The following is a 19,393-nucleotide window of genomic DNA, read 5'->3' on the forward strand; positions in this document are numbered from 1 at the left end:
GATTAGCAAAACCCTTTTAAATCCTGCGTGATTCCCTGAGACATGCAACAGGGACTCCTGCTGGCCAGGCTCCGCTGCTGAGGAAAGAGGCGCCCAAAATCCGCTGCTCGGAAGTGATTTGGAGGTCGGGACGTGGGATTTCCTGCATGCAGCGAAGCCGAAACCCTCGTCGCCGGGAAAAGGCTGCGTCACCCTCCTTTGCAATCGCTGGCTTGGAGCAGCATCAGGGCACCAAAAGCCACTGGAGAGGGAGTGCGCAGGCTCTGTCTCCTCTCTCCCTGCTTTTTCCCTTGCAATGTCAAGAAGGAGAGTAACTTGGGGTGAAAAATCATCTGGTGGTGCACACAGGTAGCAGAAGAGCCATCTTGGCATGGTGCACTGTCACCCTCCAGGACGACCAGTGACGGAGCAGAGAGAAACCTCCCCTTATGCAGGAACATTTTCTCGGCCTCAGCCGCCCAGAGGAAGGTCGGGATGCAGCCAGCATCAGCCACATCACCTATGTTGACAGTCCTGAGCCCAAAGCAGGGGCCTTTGCATCCACCTTGCTCTGCCGGCGTCCCTCCAAGGCTGTTGAACAAGGGTGCTCCACCACCCGCTCCGCAGCCCCTTGAAGGGGAGTTGTGACTGTTTTGCTCAAAGGAGAGATGAATTCCTTCTCAAGAGCTTTACAGCTACTGTGGACAAATTCTGTTCAAGTGTGCTGGCAACCTGTCTGCCCAGCTTGCACCCTTTGGGCCAGGCAGGCTTCTCCATCCACCCAACAGCAGAAACCTCTGCTGCAAAAAGACACCCACCAAGGTGGACGTGCCCACAGAGCAGAAAATTCAAAGAGTTCAACAACAGCACTGGATCCCACCCAAACATGCATCAGGTCCCTGATGCCTGTTGCTCCTGCTGCAGTGACTTCCCCCATGCCAGCATGGAGAAGCTGTTGGGATTATTGGCAGATGCTGCGTAACTCCCTGCTGCAGTGGAAGAACCAGGCATTTCAGAGGGCTCCTGACCAGTCGAGTGCTGACCTTAGACATGGCCTCAGCTGATGTGCTTCTGTCAAGGCAGGATGGTGCACAGGGCCTCCTCAGTAACTGCCCATGCCTATAGATTCTCCTCTCCTCTCCTGTCCTCTCCCCTCCTTACAGCATTTCCTTAGCCTTTCCCTGTATCTCCTGTTACCAACAAGCAGCAGCCCACCCATCCTGGCCAGCTTCCCTTGTTTGCCTCCTCACCTCAAAGACCTTGTGAGAAAGCATTTCTCATCTCCTGGATACTACTATCTGGCAACCTCAGGAAGAAAATCCTATCTCACCTACCTGCCCTCCCTCTCAGCCTCTCAACCTCAAATGCACAGATGCACAAGCATCACTTGCCTGTCCCTTGGATGGGACTCCCTGATATGAGTTCCTGCACCTCATGAGCTCTCATGGACCACGTGAAATCCTGAACCTTGTAAAATTTGCCCTGCCCACACAATCTTTAAATTGCAGCCATGGTTTGTTTTTTGGTTCGGTTTATTTTCCTTTGGATATGTGGGGGTGTGAATTGGACAGTGACCAAAGCACAGCACAAGGCAAAGCTGCCATAAAATGTCCCAAGGCCTGCCTGGAGGGTGCTATCTACATGCTTCCTAACTCCTATTGCATCCACAGCTGATTCCTCTCGTGCACTTTCCCTTTTCTTGGCCCTGTAGTCTCCAAAGTAGCTTATCTGATGCATGTTGTTTTATCCCTGCCCCATCCGGGTTTAAAGCAAGGACAAGAGGTCAGAAGGATATGACAAATCTGTTCCCAAAGGCCACTAATGCAAGAGAACAAATTCATGTTGTCAAGTGTAAAAATACTTTATCGCTTTTCCCTGTGTAAACTGCCCTGTCCTGACAGAGAGATGCTGCTGGGAAGACATGCTCCTGAAAGCCAGCCCACACGTAACGCACTCCAGAGACTGGATTCCCCACTGGAAGACCAGAAAACAAGATAAAACATATCCATAAATGCTCTATGACTTGTCAGGGTCAGCCCATATTACAGCAGTCCAAGAGCATCAAGAAATAGGTCTCCCCAGTGCTTACTGAGACTTACTAAGTTTAATTAGGCACAGGCGCAGCTCCTCTGTCCCTCCCTCTGTTCCTGCTGTTGCAAATCCTGTTGTTCTGTACCTACAAAGGAGACGGGCAGCCCCCAAAACACTACCTTTTTATCACAATGCCGGCTCTGGCATTGCCCCATACCGCACTGTCATGGGCAGCTCAGGTAATATGCTGTAAATTAAATCACCACAAAATAAGGACATGGATAACTGCAAAACTTGCTCCATGGAGAGCGATTAGTGGTTCCCTGCCGGACTAGAAGGGCCTTTGAATGGGGCTCCTGCAGGGCTCTGCTTAACCTGGGTCTGCTCAGTGCTGCTCCTAACGACCTGGACGGTGTATGGAGTGTGAGCTTACACAGCTTTCCAAAAGCACCAAGCTGGGAGAGGTTACAAGCACTCAGAGGGACAGGATCAGAATCATCAACAATCATCTGGACCCCTGGAAAGGAAGTCTGAAATGAACAACTAACATTCACTGAGGATAAATGCAAAGATAGCCACTTAGGAAAAAGATAGGAAACCAACTACTGCTGGGGAAATTTGTCCAGGCTTAAGGAATGGAGAAGAGCCTGGAGAAGAGAAGGCTCCGGGGAGACCTTATAGCAGCTGTCCAGTACCGAAATGGGGCCTACAGGAAAGATGGGGAGGGACTCTTTATCAGGGAGTGGAGCAATAGGAGGAGGGGTAACAGTTTTAAACTGAAAGAGGGGAGATTCAGATTGGATATCAGGAAGAAATTCTTAACTGTGAGAGTAGTGAGACACTGGAACGGGTTGCTCAGGGAAGCCGTGGATGCCCCATCCCTGGAAGTGTTCAAGGCCAGGCTGGATGGGGCTTTGGGCAGCCTGGTCTAGTGGGAGGTGTCCCTTGCCCATGGCAGGGGGTTGGAAGTAGATGATCTTTAAGGTCCCTTCCAATTCTAACCATTCTATGATTCTATGAATGCTGAACAAGTTCTGTCTGTCAAAATGGATCATAAACTAAGCATGTGTCACTGGTATGATATTTTTATACAAAAGGCACTCATCATTCCAGGTTGTGTAAGGACATTCCCTGCGAGACCCGTGAAGCAATCTTGTATTTCACTTAGCAGTCGGGAGGCCTTTGCAAGAGTACTGAGCCCTGTTTTGGTCACTGAATGATAAGCAAGATGTGGATAAATTAAATAGATTCCAGGGCAGAGAAACAAGAAGCACAAAAGTTTTAAAACCATTATCTGTAAGCAAAAGATAAAGGAATTGGCGTTGCTTAGCCTGGAAGAGAAAAAGACAAAAATAGGCAAGACACGATAGCCATCTTCCAATAGCTTCCAGAAAGAACAGCAATCAATTATTCTTCATGGAGGGTGGAAAGAACAAGGAAAAAGGGAAGGCTCAATTTGCAGCAAATAAGATGTAGGTTGGATATTGGTAAACACTAATGCATTTGCTTTGGATTGCTCTCTCTGGAGGAGCCTATCAATATACAGGGAATATCCTTATTCAAGTTAGTGGTAGGTGCCTGAAGACGGGTGAGACAAATATCACAGGTGTGCAACAAAATATTTTTCTTCCTTCAGCTCCCACTAAATCTAAAGTTTTAGTTTCATAATTTGGGCAGCTTTGCATATCAGCAGGTGTTAATAATGCAGTAATTATGTGGATAAAAGTCCTAAAACAAAATGGCGAACTTGCAGGTTTACAATGGCAAAATCGCTTCTCTTTCCATAGATCTGCTGGCAGAAATGGTTAATTATAACAACAAGCATTAGCATTATGGAAATAGAATTAAAAAGAAAAAAAAAATGCTACTTGTAGCCTGGGAAAGAAGCAGAATTAATCCCAAAAGCTACAGTTAGAAGGTTGCAAACAAAAGAAAAAGGTTTCTTAAAACAGTGTCAGGCAGCTTCTGTTGAAGGCATCACTCACTACCAGCTAGCAGTGGGATAGAAGGATATATGCACTGAGATTTATGTGTCACAACAAAAGATGTGAGTATGTCACATTCTCAGCTGATGTCAACTTTGTCTTGTGCAGGTTACACGTGGCCTCTACCTACGAAGCTCTGTGCTATTTGGATCTACCTGGACGTGCTTTTCTCCACTGCCTCCATCATGCACCTCTGTGCCATCTCACTGGATCGCTACATTGCCATCCGAAACCCCATCCATCACAGCCGGTTTAACTCAAGAACTAAGGCTTTTGCAAAAATAATTGCTGTTTGGACCATATCAGTTGGTGAGTGAGACAATATTTCAGCATGTAATTGCAGATTCCTAGCCTTTGAGAGGATTTGAGATATATAGGGCAGTCTAAAACTGTGTTCTCTGCCTGCAATATTTTGCTTGCCACAGTCTAAGAAGTGCTGTAATGTAGTAATTATGCAATGGAAATCAACAATGACAACGGGAAATGGAGGAGAACTGAGCACCACTGTCACTGGAAGAATATAAATCAGTGATAGGACTACTGGGTTCAAGTTTGTTTCAAAGGTGTGTTTATTTCCCGTATTGATTATCCATCATTACCTTAACATTTAAAAAGAAAAAAAAAATATCTCAACTGAAAAAAAGATCTCTTTGTTTTATGTAAGTCAGTTGTTCCCAACTCCTTATCAGTGTAATTTGCTTACAGATGTTTCTTACAGGCAGATCTTTCCTGCCTTTAGTGGTGCACAGGGTAGAGTATTCATGCATCCTATATAGGAGGCATTAGGTACTCTGTGTACACTGTAAGTGAGAGAAGTTTCTCCACAGGACAGTTGAGAGTTGCAGCCTAAAATAGGTGCCCCGAATGACTCCCTAGATGAATCTCTCTTTGCACTGGCAAAACCCAGAGGCTCGAAACTAGGCATGGGAGCGTTGCTCTTCCATTCTTGTAGTGGCAGCACCCTTGGTCCAGAGCAGCCTTGCAGGGTGGGAGTTGGGTAGAGTTTGGTGTCTGATGCCACCAGGAATTTCCTCACACACCTGGGGCAGTGGTTCTCAAATGTGTTGAAAGCGCAGATCCCTTTCAGCTCATCTGGTTTTGTAGACCCTCCCATTGGCAGCTCACTTAGTCTGAAGCAGGAGAAATTCACTCTCTTGCCCTGGAAGAGATGGGTGTTGCCAGCAATCAAAGGTAATTAGCTGCTTCCCTGGCTAATACAAATTATATTGCAAGTGGTAACTGTAATTTGTTACTGTTCTTCCGAGGGGGAGGAAAGGAGATGATGCCTAACACTGCTGCCTGCCCGCCGCTCTGAATTGTCTCCTGGGTCCCTCTTGATCCTGGCTCGGAGTCTGAGAAAAAGCAGTCTAGGATATTTATGGCTTAAAATAGTTGTATCTTCTGCTGCACAGTAAGAAATAGTGGGAGCCCTCTCTCAACAGGAGGACAGTTCTGCATCCTCCAAGATGTGGTGGAGTTCAACAGCATCACGTGTGGTGCTGGGGTGCATTCAGCTGGTCAGATGTAGATGTCTAGCACAGGCCAGGTGAACTCCACCCTAAAAACACCTAGCTCTCAACTATAAAGGAAGCCTAGAGCAGATGTAGAAGTCTTAATTTAGATTAGATGAATTATATCATATATCTCTACAGTCACTTTTTTTATTAATCCAGTAGAAAACATTACTCCCTAGATTTTCCAACTTTGGAGACTGCTAAGTGCAAGCATTTTCAGTGCATTCTCCATATAGCATAAAAAATACGGGCATTCCTTAAATTTATACGTTCTGTGTAACCACACTGCATTTGTGTGTGGTGCCTATGCCTCGTGTGTGTGAAATTACCACCCTTTTCTAACACAAATTAATTCACAGAATGATCAGAATGCCCATTCCAGGGGCAAAACCAGTGGTCCACGCTGCTCAGCATCTTGCCTCAGACAGGGGCTCACCGCCGGAGTATCTGAATTATCTCACTATTAAAATGAATCCAGAAAAAGTTATTATTTAAGCCCTATTAGTTAGAACATGCTTTACGTCCTGCAGCGGGAGGGCTTAGTTCTTTGATATCTTGATATTTAATTTCAAAAGTTAGGACTGTTCTTTGCTGTAATAACTGATAACAACTTTTACCCACTGTAAAAAACACCTTTTCTGCTCTCTAGAGAATTTTCTTCTAACAGTGATCAGACGAGCCATGGATGTTATGTGTTATTACTATGGCAAGTGGTAGCAATGTGGTCCCTATTTATATAACTCTCAAAAATACAACTTATTTTATTGGAAAGCACTCAAGTGTGGCATGAGTGAAGGGGACAGAGTCCTGCTTTGCTGCAGCTGGATAAGGACACACGTAAGGGAACAGGGGACGTCGGGAAAATAGTTGGGCTGATAGGGTACAATCCATCTCATTCACACACCACCTGCCATCAAAACAGTGAGTGGCTTAAATAGATATAAATGAATGCAGGCACGCACGCTGAGGTGTGCAGGAATGAAGCGCCGCTGAGCTAGTTTGCTAGTCCTGTGGAAGCAAGGGGCATGGGGAGACAATTTAAAGGAAGACGGGTCAGTTCCCAGCCTGGCAGCGGTTTCATGAATGAACTCCAGCAAATGTCATGTGCTTCAGAGGACAGGCAGGGGAAGCAAAGACACGGCAAGCTGCAAAGAAGCTGGTCAGTTAGTCACTGCCAGGCTGGACTGAGATTGCACCATGGCATAATGCTATACTATACAGAAAAATGCCAGTATTATAAGGAACCTTGATGGATCCCACATCACCCATGCAACTTGCTGTCAGTCGGTCGTTGACCCTGTCCTCCTGATCTGCCACGATCCAACTCAGAATGGAAATGGTTTCTGAAGAGCGAGGTGTTTTCTGTATCATTTACTAATAGGAAATGGTTTCTGAACAAAGAGGGGCTCTATGTGTCATTTACCAGTCTTCAGGCTCTCAGTGCTACTTAGAGTGGCAGAGCTATAAATTATTTAGCTCTTTGTATTTTCACGTATCTACAGCTGGCAGAGGCAGAACCAGTGTCGGGCACAACACGGTCTCTGCAGCTCAGCTGACAAATTCAGAGGGAAGAGTTTCTTAAGGTTGTGTCCCCCAGCTTCCTTTGGCTTCCCCTTGCTCCTGCAGTTTGAATCTGAGCCGGTGCCCTGTGAATTTTCATGATGTGTGAGATGGAGGGTAAAAAGCAAGAGAAAGAAATGAAAGATGTCATGTTCCCCTGCAGAAAGGCTTGTTTTACCTGAGGAAGAGGGGAGAACCTGCTGATCGGAGACCCTCAGTAACTTCCCTACTGTCAAAATCCTTAGTCCATCCTCTTGCATATCCTCCTTCAACAGTTGTTTTAACAGGCTAAGTCCCAATCTCTCTAGGCTCTGTTTGTGTGGCAGTATCCCATGCCCAGGTCATCTCTGTACCTTTCTCTGAATCTTTTCTAGTGCTCCTACATCCTCTTTGAGAAATAGGTGGCCAGACGTAAATATTCAAGATATGGACAGACTATGAATTCATGTGGTGTAGTAATGTTTTCTGCCTTGTTCTCAGTTCCTGCTTTAATAAGTCCAGCCTTTCTGTTAGTCTTTAGGACCACCCCTGCACACGGAGCTCAGTGACTCAAAAATCACGGAATCAGAGAATAGTTTGGGTTGGAAGGGACCTTTAAAGGTCATCTAGTCCAACCCCCCTGCCACGGGCAGAGATGTATTCCAGTAGACCAGGTTGCTCAAAGCCCCATCCAACCTGACCTTGAACACTACCAATGATGGGGCATCCACAACTTCTCTGGGCAACCTGTTCTAGCCACCCTCATTGTAAAAAAACTTCCTCCTTATGTCCAACCTAAATCTAGTGTCTCCATTGAAAAGAGAGTAGATTCTATTGGCCCTTGTCCTATCATTACAGGACTTGATAAAAAGTTTCTCTCCATCTTTCTTATAAGCCTCCTTCATACATTGAAATGGCAAAATAAGGTCTTCCGTGGAGCCTTCTCTTCTCCAGGCTGAACAACTCCACCTCTCTCAACCTTTCTTCATAGGAGAGGTGCTCCGGTGCTCTGACCATTTTCATGACACTCCTCTCTTTCCTGAGTAATGACAAATAGTTTTGCATATTTATATAGGGTTCCCCCTGCCTCTCCGTCAACTAATGTACAAGTCTTTGTTTCTTAGCACTGAATTCTGTCTGCTACTTTGGTGTCCATTAGCTGAGATTTATGAGGACATTCTGCAATTCTCTACAGCCAAGAGCTGCACGTCGCCAGCACATTTACACAGTTCCAGTGTCCATGCAGACAGGTCATGGTTGGGCTGAACAGCACTGATGAACATAGAGGGCTGTTGGACACCTTCTACCATCCTTACAGTGGAAACAAACCACTTAATCCTACGCCTTGTTTTCTTTCAACCCATCTTTTTTCTATAAGAGGACCTTTCTTCCGCCGTTAGAGTTTAATTTCTTTAACAGCCTTTGACAAAACAGTATTGTCAGAGCTGGAAATCCAGGAACATTATATCAGCTGGATCACCCTTATCCACATGCTCTCTGACTTCTGCAAATACTTCTAGATGATTTGTGCAGAAGTTCTCCTAGTGCTTTCCAATCTACCCACATCTCCTTCATTATGACTTCTAATTTACGTAAGTAACAACACTTTCATTCAGTAAATTTGTAATTTTCCTTTTATTCACTAAATTCACAAATTTATTCAGTAAATTTGATCCAAAGACCAGTCAATCAGTGCTCTTCCCTCTGTTGGCTTCAGCAATATCAGAATTATTTAAAAAACAGCATAAAAAGGGACAGATAATTTTATTTACTTGAATTCTCAAATCTTGACTTTCTTAGAGAAAAAAGAAAAAATTGTACTAACATTTGTTTTTGCATTTAGTGGAAGAAGAGCATTTAGCCAGCAGCCTTTCTTTCACTAGACCATGTAATGCCACAGGCAATTGGTTTAAAATGGATTCTAATTACTGTAACAGATTCTAATCGTGTCTTTAATTCTTAAATCATCCAGTACCCACAGTGGCTAGATAATTAGATTATTTTTAGCTGTTGAAGGCAAAAGCCCATTAAACCCTGAAAATTATTCCATTTGTTTTAAAGCACAGAGGTCATTACTGAGAACAGGTGTAAAAGGCCCAAGCACTTCCCCTTCCTAGAAAAATTAGACTTGAATTTTGAATAGCATTTAAGTGGAATCTATAGAATTGTAAATAGAGGCTGTGCTGAAAAATACAGGTAAAGCACCTTTGAATCCTACGTGGGCCTAAGAAACATATTGCTCTGCAAGAAGCCATCATTATCTCCTTTAAAAATCCTTGAAAGGGCCACATAAAAGAATTAGTCATGAATGTTAAGCCCTTATATATGTCATTCTTCAGTCCTTATTTCTCTCTATTCCTCTGTTAATGGTCTAAGTAATGTGAAGTTTGATGAAGCCCAAATCCTCTTAGCTGAGTTTTCTCTTCTCTCTCTTCTCTTATCATTTCTCACTCAGCCTACACATCTGCTCACTGCCTTCAGGCAGTTTCTGCTCTCTCCAGTCACTAACAACTTAGATTTATTCAGTACTTTTCATGCAGAAAAAAAAGCCCAAAGTGGAGCTGAATGAAGCTGGTGAAATATCTCCCATCGCCTAAGTCTCTTAAAATTTTGCCATTGCTTTCGAGGCTTCAAAAATACAGAAATACTGTAGCATGTGAAGCAACATTCTCCAAAGTGTAGGGTGCAAAAAGTTATCTCCAGGTGTATGAAACAAGTGCAAGCCCAGTGTAACTGAGCCCTCTTATAATTGGGCAATGTGAAGCTTTATGCTGAAGTAAAGGCTTACACCTCCTTCCTGGGCAGCCTGCAATTCCTCTGCGTAACTTCTTGCTGTCCTGCAGAGTACGAAGGGCCAGGGAAGCAGCTGGGATTGGGAGAGTACAACTACCAGTGTCTCTGGATTGTGGTTTGCTGACAGCTTTGGCCTGCTCCAGCTCACTCCTCCTTCTGCCAAGGACAGCTTTCGTTTGAAAGTGCCTTTACTGTTTTCAAAAGGCACAAATAGCCAAGGCGCTGCAGGTTGGGAATCCCTGTTCTGGATCCACTGCATCCTCCATTTCTTCCAGATGACAGATTTATAATTTGCCAGTTCATTCAAGTCTAATTTGAGGATGGCTTGGCATAGGAAAAGACCACTTGTTATAACATGGAATATACTGCCAAAATACATAAAATTGAAAGTAATTGCACACAGCACTGTACTCCAACAATGTAGAGTTAAAGTTGAGCACCTAAATTTGGAAGTGCTGGAGCTAAACTTGTTCCACTACTCTCTTTACCGTGTAGTCATTCACTTCGCTTCCATTTCTTCTTTTCAAAACTTGGCTTTGCATTCTTAGCAGTATTTATAATCATTTCCTTAGTTAACGTCTTTTTTTAATCATACTCATGAAATCATCTCCCAGAGAGTGAACATACTGTTTGGTCTTCCAGCTCGAGGATCTCAAAGGCAAACATTGTAGGTTTTGTGTTTGGCCAATCCCCTGCAGCATTTTCCATTTGTGGATGTAGATGCCACCGTAAAAACACAATGCCATAAAGATGTTAAAAATTGTGACACAACATGTAGAGAAATTTGCACTAACTGTAATGAAGGACCATGGCACAAAATTTCATAAATGAGGCTTTAGAGCTCTATAACCATCTCACAGAATGAGGATCTTCATCTTATTATTTTATAGAGACACAGTGTATGAGGCTTAGTAGGTAGTAGCAATTATGCCAGTAGAAAGTTCATTGCCATACTAATGACTCCACCAGCAGTGACAACTAATGAGTAAAGGAGCACTCCATGCCCAGGTTTTCCAAGGGAAGTTAACATTCAATGCTGTGATGCATGTTTCTGAGTTGGCTAGCACATGTATTCTGGTTATGAGACATTACTTAAGATGATTCTGAGAAAGAGACAGAAATATCATATTTACTTTCCTCTTTGATGGAAATTGTTCCCGTATTCCCCATGTAACAGAATCCTTTGCTTGATTTGTTCTTCCCAGAAGAGAGAACACATCTCATCCACCAGACCAACAGCTTACCACACATATCTCCCTCTCATAACTGTGAAGGTTAAAAAAGCTTGCATTTTGAACATGTATATGTTTTTTTTTCATTATCTGACAGGGAGGTGTTACTAACCTTGTACTTTTCTTTATGAAAAAAAATGCTCAAAGGAATGGTAATGATTGAACTGCTTTCTAAATTCTCCAAATTTGGAAATACAGAGATAAAGAAACAACATAAAAATCCATAGGGCCGCATTTTCAAACCAGAGACATTGAGCAACCTGGCATACGTCTGGGCAGGGAAGAACACACTATACCAGCACATATGTACTGTAAAATAAAGAGTAATTATTATGTATACATTGACAATTTTCTTTGTGTAATTACCTGATCAACAGGAGGAGGTGAAGGTTTTTGCCTATGAAAAAGGCACACACCCATTTTGTGAGCACCCCTTTTGCAAGAAACACTCTCCTTTGCAAGTGAAAAAAGAATGAGGATAGATCACAACATTAATGTGTGGCTTTTCTTTCTGCTTTGGTTTTATTTTTAAGGGCAAGTTTTAAATGACAGAGCTATATTTTTAATAGCGGATTTGTGTGGAAAGAACCTGGTTAGTCAAGGTACTGATGACAGAACTTGTTCATTGCCTTTTTTTTTTTTTAAACTTGTCTCTGCTTTGAAGACCATAAGGACCATGTTCTTCTCCCTTGAAGCTACCAGAAAAAAAGCATTGAGTTCAATTGGACCAGGCTGGTCCTATTATCAGGTTTCTTTGAAGGAGTAAGTAACTGTTCGTGGTTGGCAATATGACCTATAATCAGCCAGTCTCTCTTTGTAGGATACGTCAGAGTAAATGGAATGTTTTAAGAAAAAAGGCAGTTCAGTGCCTATTATAAGTTATTCCTCCTTCTCTGAAAGGCTATATTTTTCAGCCAGTCTTGTACCCAGCACAGTGTGGAATACAGACAAGAATCCAGAATGGATTCCTCATCCAGAGGGGGCAGGATGAGCCTGGGTCCTACCGCAGGATACCCTTTTCTGCAGAAAGTGCTATGTGAGGTGTTGCAAAATGCAGAAAGGACGTGTTCACAGACTTGCTCCAGTCTTTTTGCTGTAGGTCTCTATAACAGCACGCGCTCAAAAGGGGATCCTATATTGACCAAGAAATTACTTGACCATCTCCAATCAGAGGAACTGGGATTTCTGCATAGCAGAAGCCCCATGCAATGTAAACGAGCAGAAAAGGAGTGCACAAGGAATCATGTTGGGATTTATAAACTCTGTCATCTGTACACTGTAATTGCATTTAATCACCTTCTATATTAAAAATAGTGTTTTTAAAGTGGAAATGTATTGCATAAAAGAAAATCTCAAGAACAAAGAAATTTTCATTCATTTTAAAATTATACAGAGCAATTTCACAGCTTCTTTTATGTATCTTAAAGAATTAAATTTTGTTTAAGCCAGATTTTGCATTTTGTAATGTTAAGAAAGATAAACTTATCCCAGAATTCTGCTTTAAAATGAAAGGCTTACATTTACCCCAATTAGCAGGAACATTGCAAACTGTCGCACACCCAGGCTGCAATTAACTTTCCCCATGCATTTCCTGGCCCATGCCATTGGCATCATTTCCAAGCAGAAGCCCAGCTAATAAAAGTCAGGGGGTTTGTCAGAGCTGAGACAACAATATTCCTAATTACCTACAACAAATTTAGAAATACCTGTCAGCTGATTTTTCCTATGATGTCCTCCAGAGTCATTGCTGGAAAACAGCCTGTCGAACTCCTGTGATGTCCTGAAGGCAGGCTCAGGCATGGCCATAAAGGCTCTCTTTTGTGGCTGATCAAAATTGGAGCTGTGTGTTTCACAGTATTCAACCCCGCATTTATGTTGCAAGTAAATCACACCCACTGGGAAGACTTTTTTCTTTTTGGCAGAACATAACCCTCATTATGATTTTGTATTCGATCTGAGTTTTGAAATGTCAAATTGACCGCTATTGCTAGGATCATAGACATCCCGAGATAAACACTGTGTGGTTTTAGGTCTCAGGTGCACTGAGTGAGCGTCGTAACTTTCTCCTTATAAGCATAAAAGTGTCCAAAAGTTTTAGGTTGAATGTTCCCAGGGTAAAACCAGCCCTGCCTTGCATACCAGTCCAGGACATGAGGAATGTCCTTGCATACCAGTCCAGCATTCAGAATAGACATTTCTTGTTGCGAGGGCAGTTCATGCATTTATTTTTCATTTTCAAGGTGGTTTGTGACATTTAGCAGAAAGATAAGCCTAGGGATTATGCTATAGCACCTACATAGACACCAACAGATGGGAAATATGGGCAGATATGATCTATCACTTTTTCATCTCTTCTTCAACCCTGCCATCTTCTACATGTAACCAGGGTGCTGACTGATTCAACAGAAGAGCAGTTCCGCCAGGGTGAGGGGCATTATCTCCTGGGTGGGCAGTGAAGCATAAACCACAGGATCCTGAATTATGATGTTCAGACTGGTGCGGGTCTCTAAGCTGGCTTCTCATCCTGTTTTTCCTTCCAAATTTTCCACCACATCAGGACATCTGCCCCAAAACCTGCCCAGCCATTGGTACAGTCTCTTTGTATAACTAGTAAGAAGCTGACCATTTACTTCATCAGCAGCCTCTGCAAGCAACCAGAAAAAGGAGGCAGGGAGAGACAAGACAAAGATCTGGATTAAAGTGGGACCTGGTCTGAGGTCTGGAAAATACAGAATAATTACAGTTTTGGTTGTCTGTGCCCTTCCAGACTCAGTACAAAATTGTTGCTAAAAATTAATAATAAACAACTTACCTGACAGTTACATTCAGTCTCCCTTTAAACTGCACAACGAGGTCAAAGAGCAATGCCAGAGAAATCTCAGAGAGATACCAACAGAAATCTCTATTCAATTCTGTGGAGGATTAAGGCAGAGTTAAGTAAATTATCAGCATTCAACAAATCATACCACGTAATAATTAAAAGCCCACAAGTAAAAAACTGGGATAGTCACTTAGGCTGCTCCAGGAGCCATCACATTAGTTGCTTATGATAGTGAAATATCTAAGATCTTTCCATAATTTCTATCTTATTGCTACTATATAGGTTTTTTTAAGCATTACTGTGTACGTAGCATGTATAGCATATAATAAGTTAGGCCTGAGGAGCCTTCAGGAGCTTCATAGCTAAAAAGGCAGACTGATAATGTGTGATCTGGGAAGATCCTGCTAGAAACGTATGGTATTTTTTTCTTTCTCAAAGCAAAGTGAGCCCCAAATCTATTCTCCTAAGGGCCTGAACAGTGAACATTGCAAAGCCATCTGACATGGAATACAAAAAGGTGCTGTGCTAAAAAGGAGGGATATCACAAGCAGCTGGAGTTGATCCCACTTAGAGGCTCTTTTCCTTTTCAAATTAACACATTTACCTAAGCCAGTGACAGGCATAAATTTGTAACTGGAGTGGAAATCAAACCATTGTTACAGGGAACATAAAAACACCAATGCAATTTAAACAACATGAACTGAGTACACAGAAAGGAAGCGGGGTGTTTGACCTGCTCTGATGCATGTCGCTGAGCCACAGGAGCAGCAGGTTTGTCCATCCAGGAGCCTTAAATAAGAATGAGTAGCATCTCGTCCCTCTGTGCAGAGCTAGGCTGGAGACCTGTGGCACTTCTTGCAATTTTTCACACTGAATATTCAGCTCGTTATCTTAAGGTCAGTCACTTCTAATCACCACGGATGAAGTAGCTACACGGCCATCATCAGCCTACGTCCCCTGGAGGAGAGCGTTATGCCCAGCTCCCTCCCGACTCCCAGCTGAGAGCAGGATTATAGCTGCCGTCTGGCTACCCTTGGACTTGGGCTCCGCTCGCCAGCATCCCCCCAGCGAGCTGCTTCCTCGGCCTCCTGTCCAGGCTTAGCCAGACACCGCCTTACTCTCGACTCTCCGGACTTGGGGACGGTAGTAAATCTCAATCTCACCAAAGGTCAGACTGCAAATAAATTGGTATTGTAAAGAACAACGCTAGAGAAAAGGAAGCTGAGGAGACCTTATTGCTCTGTACAACCACCTGAAAGGAGGTTGTAGAGAAGTGGGGGTTGGTCTCTTCTCCCAGATAACAGGTGATAGGACAAGAGCAAATGGCCTCAAGTTGCTCCAAGGGAGGTTTAGACTGCATATTAGACTATATATTAGGAAAAATTTTTACCTTGAAAGGGTTATCAAGCATTGGCACAGGCTGCCCAGGGAAGTGGTTGAGGCACCATCCCTGGAGATATTTAAAAGACGGGGAGACGTAGTGCTTAGAGATATGGTTTAGGGATGGGTTTTGTCAGTGTTAGGTTGATGGTTGGGCTCAATGATCTGAAAGGTCCCTTCCAACCCAGGCAATTCTATGATTCTATGAATTAAATTACAAGGTAGGAGGTCTTAAAAGCCTTTTATTATTATGTTAGAAACCTGCCCCCACCCCTAGATTTTTGCAGCTGCTCTTTGATTTCCTTCAGGCACTGCACATGCAAGACATCATCCTCTCTCCCTCCTGGCAGGCCTTCCCTGGTGGGAGGCAGGGACCGAAATGCAGGCAGACATGCAGAGCAAGCTGGAGTCCATGTAGAAGGGCTGGCACATGGGGTCATGTTCCCTGTCAACCTCACTTGAGATACAACGCCACCATCCCAGCTGGGAGTGCTGGGATGCTGTGCTGGGACCAGGGTGATGGGCAGGCAAAGGAATCCTTCCAGCAGACTTCACCAGCCCCATATGAAAATATAAATGCTATTGACAAACTCCAGGGCTACAAAACTGGCAGAAATCTTCACTGCTACCCTATACCCTTTCTACCTTACGCACTTGAGGGCTGGCAGGACGTCTCCTTTGAGCTAACAGATACAGCAGCACCGATGTGTTGCCAAACTGCAGGCTAAGGGTTTCACAGCACTGGCCTTGCTGGTCTTCAGTGGATTGCCCATGTTTGCAACGACCTTCACACATTGTTATCAAAACAAGGCTGATGTAAGCAGTGATGACTTCAGATCATGAAAAGACAGCTTGTAACTCAGTTATTTAGAAAAGTCGGCAATCTTAGTTGAGCAGGTATGTGGTCGTCTGCAGATGGGTGTGTGTCCGTGTGAAATTAGTGCTTATTTTCAGCCCTGCTTCTTTTAACATGACACGTTGTGGTATCCACATGCCTCTGAACCGAGTAGGATAGAGAGTGCCCATGCCTTTCCACTCCTTGTCGTATTTCATATTCTCAGATTTTAAAATGCACCTGAGGTTGTGGGCAGGTCTCCCTGACCTTCCTTTCTTTGGGCACTTCCCCATGAGAATGTGGCAGGAATAGCTGGCCGCCTGAGGGAGAGATATGAGAAAGAGAAGCCTCTGGCCAGATGCAAATCTAACCTAGCCCAGCTCCCAGCAGAAGAAAGTGACGACATCCATACAGACGGCTGGGACAGAGTGGGGTTTGCCCTTCTCTCAGTGCTCCTTCAGCACTGCTACTCTGACACGAGTTGTCCATGTGCTCTCAGCATCATCTGGGAACCACAGGACCAAGCAGGGCAAAACAGGAGCAATTTCATCTCAGATGGGACACGGCAATGTGGTGCCAATACACTGCTGAATCACTTCCATAAACCTTTATTTGTCCCATCTCCAAGGATGGGCTAAGTTTTCACAGGGATGGTGCTTTCTCAGGTGGAAAATTTGGTCTACATGGCATGACGGCACGCTCCTTAGCGGAGATCAGGTTGAGTGGGTTCTTCTGGATCAGTAAAGAGGAAAAGGATTTTTAGGCTCTCTCTATTATTGTTTTTTAACATCCTGGACATCCTGGAGCTAAACAGCTCTGTCCGGCCCTCTGCTGCAAAAGCAAGCCCAGATACCTTCTTGCCTCCCTCGTCTTCCTTGTAGATGCATTTATAATGACTTGTATTTGCGCAGAGATTTACTTTTTATCTGAAAGTTGACACACTTACCAAGTCTAGGGCTGGAGTCTTTTGACATCTTTCTCCACACATAACATCACTAAAATATTCAGAATCAGACAATGAGGTCTAACCAAGCACAGTAAAAGGGAGATTCATCAAATCCATGTGCAAGAATCTGGGATATGGTACACATTATTTTGCTCTTTAGCCATATTGTGCCAAAATTTATTTACTGGGCAGTTTGGTGTTTCTTACTTATTTAGCAAAGGTTCTGTGCCTCAGTGGACAAAATGCTATAGTAAACAAACAAAAGGAATGCAAGCATGTGTCATCTAAAATAAAATTTCAGTATAAATTCATAAAGCCTTTCAATTTTATGAGGTTTCCACTGATCAAGAACATACTCTTTCTATTTGCTGGCCCTAGAGGTGAAGGTTTTACCTGCGGGTGTCCTGTACGGCAAGTCACCAGTGTGCTAACTGCAAGCAGAAAGGCTTTTACTCTACAAAGACAGAAGCACTGCAGAGCTTCACTTACTTAAAATGAGGCAACGTGCAGTCAAGGGCCAAGGAGGTCATTACCGGGGAATAACTACAAGCACATTAGGAAATAACTAAAAAAAAAAATTCAATATTCAAATTGAGGTAGCAAGGCTAGCTTTGTGAAGTGTAACTGCCTCCCTGCTTATGAAAGACCAGACCAGGCAGCATCGCTTTGCCCAGCAATTTCTTACCCCATGAGGGCCTCCCCTCTGCCCACTGCAGTCAGCGGAGGGTGAAAGCAAACCTGTGCTGGCACTAAACTAAGAGGGTTTGGTTGCAATAGCAACACTCTCTATTTCATTTTCTTCAGTTGAAACCACTGGGGTCTGTTCACTGTTGCTCTTTGCTGCATACGTGAATGGCATAATCTGAAATCCCCAGTCCCCAAATCCTTTTTCAAAATAAATTTCTCCAGGACATTTATAAATCTTTCTTTTTTTTATTTCTAGCTATTTGATAAGTGTAGACTTCTATATGCCTCTGCTAGTCCCTTTAGTGACTGGGTAATCATATTACACAGAGGGATAGCAACTTCTCTTGATTTGAGAGAGCCGTGAGAAGCCAATAAGCACCTTGGCCCAAGCCTCCGCCCAAACCAAAGATAGTGTCATTAGCTGAAATGCAAAGACTGTTGGTGAAGAGGCTCCACTGGAAATTGCTATACAAAAGGTGGTGTCTTCCTCAAATACTCAGAAGGTTTGGAAAATCCAACCAGGAAATAAGAAGGACCAGACAAGAAGGACACGGAACTGCTGCAAGCAAGTGTCCTGCAGCACAGCTAAGAAAAGGGATTTGAGGTGTGTGTAGAATCATAGAATCATGGAATTGCCTAGGTTGGAAGGGACCTTTCAGACTACTGAGTCCAACCATCAACCTAACACTGACAAAAACCCAACACTAAACTATAGGCAGGAATAGCACTTGAAGCTGAGAGCAAAGGAATTGCTTCCTGCTGATGGATTCTCGCTGCCTTTAGGAAATAGGGCTGCATGCACATCTTGTAAGTGAACAGGATTATACCAAAGCAGCAAGTGACTCCCTCAGCAGTTTCCTTTCTCATAACTCAGCCCGCTCTGGAGCCCTGGGTTTCTAATCAATTGCGTCAAAAAAGGGGCACCCGTCCTTCATTTCTTGCTCTGTCCTCCCTGCAATGCTCCTCTGTTTCTATTTAATTTATTATCACAGTCCTGCAAATTAATTTGGAGAGATGCATCTCTGTTCTTGTGAAAAATAGGCTTCAGGACTGAGGACACAAATGAGAAACATATCAGGAAGACACTGAGACTTTCCTGATTTTGTTTTTCTAAAATGAAATAGATGATTTATGGTATTATATTATTATAAATGACCATCTACAATAATTTTCTCACATAAAAAGAACTGAATGTGTCTCCTACTAGGCTAAAAAATATGTTTCCTTAGAGATTTTCTGAGCTTCCAAGAACAAAGCCATTTCAAAATTTATAGAATAATCCAAGTATTACCTGGCACCCCCTATGTGAAGTTAAATATAAAGTAGTTTTCCTTTCAGTTGTATTAAATAAAATATGTGTGACCAAATACGGTGTTCCATGGGAAAGCTACAGAAAACCAGCTGTGTGTGTGCCCTTGAATAAAAATCTAGTTTTGCCTATAGACAGCTACAAGGAAAATTCCTGGACCTGCTCTGACTTCAGTCCGCTGAGCATGGCCTCTTGGGATGCAGAAAGGAGACGATGCTCCACCAGCACTGTGACTCACTTATCTCTTGAGGAAATCCATCTGAAAGCAAATATTACGTGGGGATTTGTGAGAGAAAGCTCCTCACCCACTCCTGCCCCCACCAACCCATGTACCTGCCACTA

At 43.5% G+C, this 19,393-nt stretch overlaps 1 protein-coding gene across 2 annotated transcripts in view; it reads left to right on the forward strand.

Moving 5' to 3' along the window:
* Positions 1-19,393, forward strand: part of HTR2A (5-hydroxytryptamine receptor 2A) — a 36,702-nt gene that overhangs the window by 2,706 nt on the left and 14,603 nt on the right. For both annotated transcript variants that reach the window (XM_063334471.1, XM_063334462.1), the window contains exon 3: positions 4,104-4,304. In XM_063334471.1, coding sequence (XP_063190541.1) covers positions 4,104-4,304 — 201 coding nt within the window. The remainder of the gene's footprint in view (positions 1-4,103; positions 4,305-19,393) is intronic.

The sequence above is a fragment of the Chroicocephalus ridibundus genome, chromosome 1 (genome assembly GCF_963924245.1).
Source record: "Chroicocephalus ridibundus chromosome 1, bChrRid1.1, whole genome shotgun sequence".
NCBI classification, from domain to species: Eukaryota; Metazoa; Chordata; class Aves; order Charadriiformes; family Laridae; genus Chroicocephalus; species Chroicocephalus ridibundus.